Genomic DNA, 12862 nt, shown 5'->3' on the forward strand with positions numbered 1-12862 from the left:
CATTTCTAAAATATCTTTAGGAATTTTGATAAATGTATAGCATTGCTTTTAAAAGTTATCTTAGAGGGCGCCTGCGTGGCTTAGTCGGTTAGGCATCTTCTGCTCAGGTCATGATCTCAGAGTCCTGGGATCAAGCCCCGCATCCAGCTGCCTGCTCAGAGGGAGTTTGCTTCTCCCTCTCCCTCTGCCCCTCACCGCCACTTGTGTGCACACACACTCTCTCTCTCTCTTGCTCTCTGTCACTCTCAAATAAATAAATAAAATCTTTAAAAAAAAAAGTTATCCTAGATTTACTATTTTCTGCTGCTAATATATCTACCCCTTTACTGTAATTATAGAATGACTGTATCTTAATTTTTCAAAATGCAGATTATTTCTCATGAATGCAGATTATTTATTTTTATTTTTATTTATTTTTTTAGAGAGAGAGAAGGTGTGTGTGAGGTGGGGGGAGGGGATGGACAGAGGGAGAGAGAAAATCTTAAGCAGGCTCCACCCCCAGCATGGATCCCACAGAGGGGCTCCATCTCATGCCCCTGAGATCCTGACCTGAGCCAAAATTAAGAGTTGGACGCTTAACCAACTGAGCCATCCAGGCGCTCCCGGATTATTTATTTCTGCTGAAATGATATTTGAGATTTGCTTCAAAAATAATCCAATGCAGGATAGAGGAAACTGTGTTGAGAGTAGGGATGGAATGAGGATAGCCACAAGTTAATGATTAATGTAAATAGGAGTATATGGAGCTCATCATACTATTCTTTCTACTTTTGTGTATGCCTGAAATTTTACATTCATAGTTTTTAAAAAATCAAGTACATCTAGGTCATAATACTTTTATCTGTCTTGAATGGCATGGAAAGTTTGACAATAAAAACTAAAAGTAAGCCACATTTTTAGTATTTTCATGTGAAGACTACAGTTTCAGGCCATTTGACTTTAATTACTGATAAAAGATTTATGTCTGCCTTGTTGCTATATGTTTTCTATATGTCTTAGGTATTTTTTTATTCCACTATTTCTCCATTTTGTCTTCTTTTATATTAAGTAGACATTAATCTTCTTGTTTCTTTTACTATACTTTTTGAGTTGTTTTCTGAGTGATTCCCTAGGGATTATAATTAATATCTTAATTTAAAATAATCTAGTTTGGATTGATACCAATTTAATTTCAATAAGATTCACAAACTTTGTTCCGATATAGCTTCTTCCCTTCCCCTTTCTTTCTGTTATTATAATACATATTCTATTGTTATATATTATAAGCCCATCTATACAGCTTGGTAATTATCGCTATATGCAGTTGTCTTTTAAATCAGATAGGAGAAGAAAAGAGTTATAAACAAAAATACATTTTAGACTGTTTTTATATTGACCTATATATAGTTAACCTTTACCAGTACTCTTTATTTTTTCATATGTATTCAAGTTAACTTCTAGTATCCTTTTATTTAACCTTGAAGGACTCCTCCCTCCCCCCCCAAATTTTTATTTAAATTCTAGCTGTTAACATACAGTGTAATATTGGTTTCAGGAGTAGAATTCAGAATTCATCCCTTACATATAACACCCAGTGCTCATCATAACAAGTGGCCTCCTTAATCCCCATCACCGATTTAGCCCATCCCCCAGCCACCTTCCTCCATCAACCCCCCCCCACCCAGGGATTCCCTTTGGTATTTCCTTCAGGGTATTTCTGCTAGTGATGAATTCTCTATTTTGTTTACCGAGGACTGTTTTAATTCATCCTTTACTTTTTTTTAAAATTTTTAAGTAATGTGGAAACACAGTGTTATATGAGTTTTAGGTGTACAGCGTAGTGATTCAGCAGTTCTATATGTTATATTCTCCTAAGCACAAGTGTAACTATAGTCTGTCACCATACTATGCTGCTACAATACTATTGACTCCATCCTTGAGCTATACCTTTCATCCCCATGATTTATTCATTCCGTAATTGGAAACCTGTACCTTTCTCTCCCATTCACCCCTTTTTGCCCATCCCCCCGCTTCCCTCCCCTCTGGCAATCACCAGTTTGTTCCCTGTATTGATGGGTCTGTTTCTGCTTTGTTGATTTGCTGATTTGTTTTGTTTTTTAGATTCCACATATAAGTGAAATCGTATGGTATTTGTTTTTCTCTGTCTGACTCATTTCACTTAGCAGAGTACCCTGTAGGTCCATCCATGTTGTTGCAAATGGCAAGATTTCATTCTCTTTTATGGCTCAGCAGTATTCCATTGTGTGTGTGTGTGTGTATGTATCTCATATCTTCTTTATCCATTCATCTATTGATGGACTCTTAGGTTGCTTCCACATCTTGGCTATTGTAAATAATGCTGCAGTAAACATAGGGGTGCACATATCTTCAAATTAGAGGTTTTTTCCCCTTTGAGTAAATTTGGATTGTATGGTATTTCTACTTTTAAGTTTTTGAAGAACTTTCATACTGTTTTCCACAGTGACTGCACCAGTTTACTTTGCTAGCAACGGTGTATAAGAGTCCCTTTTTCTCCATGTCCTCACCAACTTTTGTTATTTCCTGTCTTTTTGATACAAGCCATTTTGACTGGTGTAACATGATAATCTCATTGTGGTTTTGGTTTGCATTTCCCTAATGATTAGTCATGTTGAGCATCTTTTCATGTGTCTGTTGGCCATCTGTATGTCTTCCTTGGAAAAATGTCTGTTTAGGTCCTCTGCCCATTTTTTAAAGCGTTGAGTTGCATAAGTTCTTTTTTTCTTTTTCTTTTGACAGTTGTATAAATTCTTACATTTTGGCTATTAACCACTTATATATCATTTGCAAATATCTTCTCCCGTTCAGTAGGTTGCCTTTTCATTTTGTTGATGGTTTCCTTCACTGTGCAAAAGCTTTTTATTTTAGTATAGTCCCAGTAGTATTTTTTTGCTGTTGTTTCCCTCGCTTCAGGAGACATATCTAGAAAAACGTTGCTAAAGCCAATATCAGACAGATTACTGCCTATGTTTTCTTTTAGGGGCTTTATGGTTTTAGGTCTCATATTTAGGTCTTTAATCCATCTTGAGTTTATTTTTGTGTATGGTATAAGAAGTGGTGCAGTTTCGTTTTTTTGCATGTAGCTGTCCAATTTTCCCAGCACTATTTGTTGAAGACTGTCTTTTCCCCATTGAATATTCTTATGCTTTTTAAAAAAAATTTATTTAGTTGAGAGAGAGAGAGGGAAAGCATGAGCAGGGGGAGGGGCAGAAGGAGAAGCAGGCTCCCTGCTGAGCAGGGAGCTGGATGTAGGGCTTGATCCCAGGACCCTGAGATCACAACCTGAGCTGAAGGAAGACCTTTAACCAACTGAGCCACCCAAGTGCCCTCTTTTATCATAGATTAATTGACTATATAAGTGTGGGCTTATTTCTGGACTCTCTATTCTATTGATCTATGTGTCTATTTCTACTTTTAAAGGGTAGTTTTGCTGGATATAGAATTTTTGAGGGGCATCTGGGTGGCTTAGTTTGTTGAGCATCTGGCTCTTGGTTTCTGCTCATGTCATGATCTCAGGGTTGTGAGATCAAGCCTCATGTCAGGCTCTGCACTCAGTATGGACTGTTGGAGATTCCTCTTCCTCTGCTTCTCTCTCTCAAATATATAATTTTTTTTTTTTGCTTGTCATTCTTTTTTTTTTTAAAGATTTTATTTATTCAGAGAGAAAGAGGGTGAGCAAGAGAGAGAACATGAGCAGGGGGAAGGGCAGAGAAAGAGGGAGAAGCAGACTCCCTGCTGAGCAACTCTGGAAATCAGATTCTTCTATCCCCTAGGATGTGTTGTTGCTGTTTGTTTAGTGACTTCCCTGGACGAGTTCTGTAAAGTGTGTGTTCTTTGTCATGTGTGGTAGGTCTCTATTTGGTGAGCTAAGTCTGCTAATGATTAGAAAGAGCTTAACTACCTTGAACCTGTAAGTCTCTCTCTGAGTGTCAAGGGGCTGTGTGTGTGTGTGTGCACGTGTGTGTGAGCACACGCGTGTGCATGAATGGATGTATGGTATTGGGGCACACCTTCAGTGCTCTGGCACTTTATAAGTCTCTCTTTTTTTTTTTTTTAAAGAGTTTTTATTTATTTGACAGAGGTAGAGACAGCCAGCGAGAGAGGGAACACAAGCACGGGGAGTGGGAGAGGAAGAAGCAGGCTTCCAGCGGAGGAGCCTGATGTGGGGCTCGATCCCAGAATGCCGGGATCACGCCCTGAGCCGAAGGCAGACGCTTAACGACTGAGCCACCCAGGTGCCCCTATACGTCTGTCTTAATCTTAACTTCCAACTTGCACAGAGCCTCAATGTCAGCCAGACATGAGAGATTAGGCTTTTCTCAGATCTTGCTTGGGCATTCACAGAACCCTGTACATGCACATGGCATTCTAGATCCCCACTAATGTGTTAGGGCTTTTCAAAGCTCCACCATGGACATCTCATTCCCCCGAGTTTTAGTTTATTGGCATCCCTCTTGTTTGCCTCAACTGCTATAGGCAACTGCGATGTTAAACACTTGCTGCTATTTACAAAAATTGACCAGTGGTTAGGGTTTCTCACTGAGCTAGCTCTGAGTCAGGTCAAATGAAGAGAGACCCTGTGAATGGGACTTTTTGAGGAGCTCCAAACCTGTTCTGCCCTTTCGAGCAGTTGTCAGGCTCTTGGTTTTCATAGCTACAAGGGTTGTGAAGGTGGTAATTTTCAAGGTTGCCACGGAGTTGGGAAAAGGGTTCTTGGAGTGAGGCAAATTAAAAATGCCATAAAGCATGCTGTTCTTACTGAAAGTCAGTCATTTTCTTGATTTGATATCCCTTGAGTTGTTGGAAGCCTTTCATTTCCAGAGTTCTGAAAAAGCTGATTTTGACCATTTTTGCTAGTGTTCTCTTTGCTTTTATGGAGGAGTGGATTTTTAGAGGTTCTTACTCCACTCTTCTAGAAGAGCTTCTGGGTGTTCTCTTCTTGAAAACAAAACCTTTTTCTGCTCTTTTCCTACTATGCCTAACCTAGTCTGGTTAGAATAATTTTGTATCTTGTAATTTTCTGTGTTAGATGTATTTAATCACTTACCTGATTAATTTCTTTTTTTTCCTACACTCAATTTTTTCTTCCATTGTTTATTTAATTTTTTTATTTTTTATTTTTTAAATTAACATGTAAATGTATTGTTTCAGGGGTACAGATCTGTGATTCTTCAGTCTTAAACAATACACAGTGCTCACGACAACACATACCCTCCCCAATGTCCATCACCCAGTCACCCCATCCCTCACACCGCCCCTCCACTCCAGCAACCCTCAGTTTGTTTCCTGAGATTAAGAGTTTCTTATGGTTTGGGGCGCCTGGGTGGCACAGCGGTTAAGCGTCTGCCTTCGGCTCAGGGCGTGATCCCGGCGTTATGGGATCGAGCCCCACATCAGGCTCCTCCGCTATGGGCCTGCTTCTTCCTCTCCCACTCCCCCTGCTTGTGTTCCCTCTCTCGCTGGCTGTCTCTATCTCTGTCAAGTAAATAAATAAAATCTTTAAAAAAAAAAAAAAAGAGTTTCTTATGGTTTGTCTCCCTCTCTGGTTTCATCTTGCTTCATTTTTCCTCTCTTTCTCTATCATCCTCTGCCCTGTTTCTCAAATTCCACATATCAGTGAGGTCATATGATAGTTGTCTTTCTCTGATTGACTTATTTCGCTTAGCATAATACCCTCTAGTTCCATCCACGTCGTTGCAAATGGCAAGATTTCAATTTTTTGATGGCTGCATAATATTCCATTGTATATATGTACCACATCTTCTTTGTCCATTAATCTGTCGATGGACAGCTGGGCTATTTCCATAGTTTGGCTATTGTGGACATTGCTGCTATAAACATTAGGGTGCAGTTGCCCCTTCGGATCACTCTGTTTGTATCTTTGGGGTAAATACCCAGTAGTGCAATTGCTGGGCCATGGGGTAGCTCTATTTTCAACTTTTTGAAGAACCTCCATACTGCTTTCCAGAGTGGCTGCACCAACTTGCAATCCCACCAGCAGTGTAGGAGGGTTCCCCCTCTCTGCATCCTCACCAACAGCTTTCATTTCCTGATTTGTTAATTTTAGCCATTCTGACTGGTGTGAGGTGGTATCTCATTGTGGTTTTGATTTGTATTTCCCTGATGCCAAGTGTTGTTGAGCACTTTTTCATGTGTCTCTTGGCCATTTGGATGTCTTCTTTGCCGAAATGTCTGTTCACGTCTTCTGCCCATTTCTTGATTGGATTATTTGTTCCTTGGGTGTTGAGTTTAATACGTTCTTTATAGATTTTGAATACTAGCCCTTTATCTGATATGTCATTTGCAAATATCTTCTCCCATTCTGTTGATTGTCTTTTGGTTTTGTTCACTGTTTCCTTTGCTGTGCAAAAGCTTTTTATCTTGATGAAGTCCCAATAGTTCATTTTTGTCCTAGCTTCCCTTGACTTTGGCAATGTGTCTAGGAAAAAGTTGCTGTGGCCGAGGTCAAAAAGATTGCTGCATGTGTTCTCCTCCAGGATTTTGATGGATTTCTGTCTAACATTTAGGTCTTTCAGGTGTATGGTGTAAGGAAATGGTTCAGTTTCATTCTTCTGCATGTGTCTGTCCAATTTTCCCAGCACCATTTGTTGAAGAGACTGTCTTTTTTCCATTAGATATTCTTTCCTGCTTTGTCGAAGATTAGTTGACCATACAGTTGAGGGTCCATTTCTGGGTTCTCTGTTCTGTTCCATTTATCTATGTGTCTGTTTTTATGCCAGTACCATACTGTCTTAATGATTACAGCTTTGTAATAGAGCTTGAAGTCCAGCACTGTGATGCCACCAGCTTTGGTTTTCATTTCTAACATTCCTTTGGCTATTCGGGGTCTTTTTTGGTTCCATACAAATTTTAGGATTTTTTGTTCCATTTCTGTGAAAAAAGTTGATGGTATTTTGGTAGGGATTGCATTAAATGTGTAGGTTGCTCTAGGTAGCATAGACATTTTAACAGTATTTGTTCTTCCAGTCTGTGAACATGGAACGTTTTTCCATTTCTTTGTGTCTTCCTCAATTTCTTTCATGAGCATTCTATAGTTTTCTGAGTACAGATCATTTGCCTCTTTGGTTGGTTTATTCCTAGGTATCTTATGGTTTGGGGGCAATTGTAAATGGGATTGACTCCTTAATTTCTCTTTTTTCTGTCTTGTTGTTTGTGTATAGAAATGCAACTGATTTCTGTGCATTGATTTTATATCCTGCCACTTTGCTCAATTCATGTAGGAGTTCTAGCAGTTTTGGGGTGGAGTCTTTTGGATTTTCCACATAAAGTATCATAGCATCTGCAAAGAGTGAGAATTTGACTTCTTCTTTGCCAATTCGCATGTTTCTTTTTGTTGTCTGATTGCTGAGGCTAGTACTTCTAGTACTATGTTAACTGATTAATTTCATTGTACAGTTTAATAATACACCATTTAGTACTGTATAACTAAGAAGGTATCAGATTTATGTATTGAAATGTTTACTGAATTTATGACAATTTAAGAAACTTTATTTTTAAATCTTTCATAGCATTGACACTTTATCCTCTCAAAGATTTCCTTCCTGTGAAGAACTAGGAGCAGCTAAACTTACTGTACAGAGATCTGATGATTTTCTTCATGACCCTGGCCAAAAGAGGAAAGAAACAAATGGCATACTCCAGGTAAAGTGGAAATAGGATATTAAAATTGATGATGATTAGTAAAGGTAAAAATTATGAAGAAATATGGAGTTATCAGGACAGAAAGCAAGCAGAAGGATGAAGACAAAATACTAAAAAAGACATGTCAACCTAGTCTGTTCTCTTTACAAAACTTTTCCAGAAGCCCTCACTAAGTGATCTCTACTCATGGCTCCTTGGTCACTGTTAGCTCTCCAGTTTCTATTGGAGAGGAGAAAAAGGGGAAAGAGAACTATGAATGACCCTGTTTATCTGTCCAAAATGTCTGTCATGCCTACCTAGAGCCAACTTGCTCTTATATTGTTTTAGCTTTCTTTCCCAGATAATAACGTTTATTGGCCACTGGACTGCCCAGCACTTCTATGGACTTCCCAGCCCTATTTCACTTAACATTCACATTAGTACTTCTAAATGGGAAGAAACCTTAATTGCCAACTTTATTTTTTAATTTTAATTTTTAATTGAAGTATAGTTGACATACAATATTATATTAGTTTCAGGTGTACAACATAGGTTCAACAAATACACATTATGAAATGCTGACCATAATAAGTGTAGTTACCATCAGCCAAGTACTGTTTTATAGCTCTTCAATTTGACAAATTGAGTCTTTAGAACATACTGGCATAGTATATGGCCCCAACTATAGTAATAGCTCTTGTTTGCATTAAAATAATTAGTATGAACTGTACATGGTAACGTTCTTGCCTTTTTTTCTTTTAAGCCAAAAGAATCTCTGATTATGTCAAGGCTTGCTGATCTTCCACAGAATTCCATTAAGCTTCAAACAACTAATAAAAGATCCATCTTAAAAGATGCTGAGAAGATTTTGAGAGGAGTACAAAACAATAAAAAAGTCCTTGAAGAAAACTTGGAAGCTATTATTCGTGCAAAAGATGGAGCTGCCATGTATTCGTTTATCAATGCTCTGTCTACTAACAGGTAAGAGAGGATGTTGGCATCCCAAGGTTATTTATGAAACTGCCAGTTGGATAGGCTTTCTTTTTTTTTTTTTTTTTAAAGATTTTATTTGTTTATTTGACACAGAGAGAGACAGCCAGTGAGAGAGGGAACACAAGCAGGGGGAGTGGGAGAGGAAGAAGCAGGCTCCCAGCAGGGGAGCCTGATGCGGGGCTCGATCCCAGAACACTGGGATCATGCCCTGAGCCGAAGGCAGACGCTTAACAACTGTGCCACCCAGGTGCCACAGGATACGCTTTCTTAATTGTTTTTCTGTATGCTTCATTTTGCTTAATGTGTTTCAGTGTTTTGAAAAGTTTATTTCCTATGACAATGTGAACTCACTATAAAGTTAGAATTTAAATATATATGTTGCTGTTACTTTTTACGGGTTTAAATTTAAAAAAATTTTTTTTCTCTCTTTGGTATATATCTTCTGGGATCTATTCAAACATCCTTCAAGCATTTGATGAAAACTAGTAATATTGGTTTTTCCTTTTCAGATGAAGGCCGTTGGGTTACACAGTAGGTTCAAAACTAGATAAGAGTCCTGATCTAGGTCCTATTCTCAGAACATTAAATACTAATTCAAGACAATTCTTTTTCTCTCTTTTGTAGAGAGATGTCAGAGAAGATCCGGATCAGAAAGACAGTGGATGAGTGGATTAAAACTATTTCTGCAGAAATTCAGGTAGGTGTTGGAAAAAACAGAATTAAGAGAATTCTCAAGAGATAATTTCTAAGTGTCATACTTACTCTTAAAATATCCCTTATGTATAAGTCTACTTAGAATTTTTCATTTTATTTTGTTACTCTTTACTTAGTAATGGGTTTCATTCTACGTAGCAAGTGCTTCTTCTCATAATCATGGTCTTATGTGGCAAATTGTTGGACAATAACTAAAATATGAGTAATTTGAAAGAAAATTTAGCCAAAGCATTTAGAGAAGAAAAAAATATACCTAAAAAACATTTCAAGACTGCAGCTTTAGAAGCATTGGCTTGCCAAAGTAAAAACACCAAAGTTATTTAAAGGGGAAAATACCCCACAGGATTTCTAAGGTTACTAAGTTTATAGATCCAGATGGAAAAAGTACCACTTTCTCACATCCCAAAGCTCATGGTGGATCTTCAGAAATTAGCATTGCAAAAATCTAGGAGAGTTGTTATTCGAGGGTCAGTAGTTTAAAGAAATTCTTAAAATGTATACATTTGTGGGAGTAGAACTTGACAAAGTAAGCCTGGTATTTTCATCTTTGGGTGCAAAGATGAAAACCAATTTTTTCTGACTATAAGTTGTGTGTATGTGCTTCCTCACAATGGTAGCAAGACAGTGTGTCAGTTCGCTTTCCACAGCAATAAACACTAAAATGTATTTTTAAACTTTGTTGTTTAAGAATATATAGCTCTAATGTTATGAAGAAATGTTATTATCTACAATGTGATGCACCAAAAAAAAAAAAAAATTAAATAGTCAGAAGACTTGGAGATTAGTTTTGCCTCTGCAGACAACTGGCACTCTATGTTACTCTATTACTGTGAATTCATTACAAAGTATGTTTGTTTAAATCTTCAAGCTGTTTTAATTTATAAATATTTATTACAGAGTTTTATTACAAAATTGTTTACTTTTTGAAATTTATTTTTTTAATTTAACTTTTTGAATATTTACTCTAGTCCTATGATTCAAACATTCAAAAAATGTAAGATTTATAATGAAAAATTGCCCCCCTACTCTTGTACCTCGTCAACTATTTCTTATTCACCCTGTTCCATAAGGCACTAATCTTTTTAGTTATTGTTTATTCTTCCAGGGAGTTTTTATTCATATGTAAGCCAATATAATTTATTTACAAAGCATTTAAGACTGCTAAAGTATATTTCTATAATAGCAGAAAATAAATTCTAATACTTTAGATATGAAAGCATTACTTGGATATGTTTTAAGTAATTTAAATTTTGATTATGTTAAGGATGAACTGGCAAGAAAAGATTACGAACAAAAGAGATTTGATCAAAAGAATCAAAGGACCAAGAAAGCTCAGAATATGAGTAAAGATATTAAAACTAACATGCAAGACAAAACAGTCAATAATTCAGTAATTCAAAGAAAACATTCTCAAAAACAAAAAGAGGAGCATTTTAGAAATCCACCCATGAGGAGCATGCCTACTTCAAACCTACAGAAAGAGAGAAAAGAAGTAAGAGCCTACTGTGGTTTTGTGACATGAAGGTTGCATTATAATTAATTATTTCATTTCCTTTAAGCTATAAATAATGAAGTGAATATGAAAATGTTTTAAAATATGAAGGACTATATAAATGTAAACTATCTTTAAACTATTGATATTTAGAGTTTTGGGAATTCATAATGTGGAAAGCAGTGCACAAAATACATAATTTCTTTCTTCTGAGATCTCTACACTTAGAATTATAATATTTTAGTTATAGTAGGTATATCTAGAGATCGTCTAGTCCAAAAATTAGATTCTCTAGTTTGTGCTACTCAAATTGTATTTCATCTTTGTATGTATATATGTGAATATACATATTTTTTGTTTATTTTTCTGTTTAACAAATACATCTAGTGCCTAGTGATTGTGAGGTTTGGTACTAGATGCTGTGGAGGGTATGTTTTTGGGTGCCATAATTAGGCTGTAACTTTCTTAATAACTTTCTTAATAATAATAACAATTGTTGGGCACATTAATAAAGTATCTAATTCAGTGCTGAGCACTTAGTAATTGTCAATAAACGCTACCTTATTGTAGCATTTAGACTATGATTGAAGGTGAGATCAGGAATGTAGAAAATCATTTAAAGACTTGATTTATGTTATATTACTGTGATTGAATATAATAGGTATATAAAATGTGTTTAAGCCTTACTTTTTGGTGCTGAAAATATGCTTAGTAGTATAAGAACCTTTATGTTTTTTGAGTGGATGATTTTTGCATTTATCTTTCATGTTTTTGAAAACCATAAAACATTAAAGCTACGGTTTGAAAATTATATCTAGAATTTAAGAGTCATTTAAAATAGAGGACTTTTCTGACCTGATAATTCTTATTATATTACTTAAGCTGGCAAAAGAAGGCTTTAGAAAATTGAGGTGTGTTCGATGACTATTTCTTTGGTGAGTTGAATAACTTTGTGTACCTAGGGATTTTTAAAAGCAACCACAGTGGTACAAGATGAGGATTATTTGTTACAAATTTATGGAAAACCAATTTATCAAGGCCATCGCAGCACTCTTAAAAAAGGACCATATCTCCGATTTAATTCTCCATCTCCTAAGTCTAAACCACAGAGACCAAAAGTAATAGAACGAGTTAAAGGTAAGGAACCTCATTTTTCTGTGGTAAACCTCATTTTTATGCTATCAGTGTAATATGTAATGTTTAATTTTTTCTTTTTTTATGACTCATAAATACTGTTCAAATTATATAATGCTTAGGCATGGGAAAGAATCCTTCTAAGAGTAGGAAGAAATAGACTATTTCAAGGCATAAAATGGGAATAAGTGGGGAAAAAATATAGACCAGATTCAAGGCACAAAATAGGAATAAGTGGGGGGAAAGATAGGATTAGGTGGTATCTTCACATAAAGCATGATAAAATTTGCATTTATGAGATGATATCTTGAACGATTTAAATTATAATCTAGAGAAAGTGGACATTTCCTTGAAGACATTGCTCTATCATGTTGTTTATGAAAGAATGAAGATCAGCCTTAAGCTGTATATTATCATAAAAGGGCTTATGTAGTAAAGGTGAAAAAAATTTTTTGGCACTCTCGTACACCTCTAAAAACTTCATTTATTACTATATGTTTTGACTCACATCTACCATTTCACTAGTATAGTGTATTTATTTATTAAAGATTTATTTATTCTAGATGGAGAGAGAGAGCACACGTGCATGTGCCTGCGTGAGTGGGGGGGAGGGGTGGAGGGAGAGAGAGAGAGAGCAAGAAAGAGAGAGAATCCTCAAGCAGGCTCCCGGCTGAGTACAGAGCCCGCTGTGGGGCTTGATCCCACGACCGGAGATCATGATCAGAGCTGAATTCAAGAGTCAGACACTTAACCGACTGAGCCATCCAGGCGCTCCTCTCTAGTATGTGTAAATGTAACTCTTCATTAAATATGGAGTCTGTTGAATGTGGTTACATTTTGAAATTACTCTGCTTGCACTCTAGCAGCCAG

General features: G+C 36.5%; 1 protein-coding gene across 3 annotated transcripts in view; it reads left to right on the top strand.

Annotated features, from left to right (window-relative positions):
- Positions 1 to 12862, top strand: part of KIAA0586 (KIAA0586 ortholog) — a 123252-nt gene that overhangs the window by 17698 nt on the left and 92692 nt on the right. For 2 of the 3 annotated variants that reach the window (XM_008702210.2, XM_040641887.1), the window contains exons 11-15: positions 7548 to 7680; positions 8423 to 8640; positions 9277 to 9349; positions 10631 to 10858; positions 11821 to 11995. In XM_008702210.2, the coding sequence (XP_008700432.2) occupies positions 7548 to 7680; positions 8423 to 8640; positions 9277 to 9349; positions 10631 to 10858; positions 11821 to 11995 (827 nt within the window). The remainder of the gene's footprint in view (positions 1 to 7547; positions 7681 to 8422; positions 8641 to 9276; positions 9350 to 10630; positions 10859 to 11820; positions 11996 to 12862) is intronic. The other variant, XM_040641886.1, reaches the window with a different exon arrangement.

The sequence above is a fragment of the Ursus maritimus genome, unplaced genomic scaffold (assembly GCF_017311325.1).
Source record: "Ursus maritimus isolate PB19 unplaced genomic scaffold, ASM1731132v1 scaffold_25, whole genome shotgun sequence".
Lineage (NCBI taxonomy): Eukaryota > Metazoa > Chordata > Mammalia > Carnivora > Ursidae > Ursus > Ursus maritimus.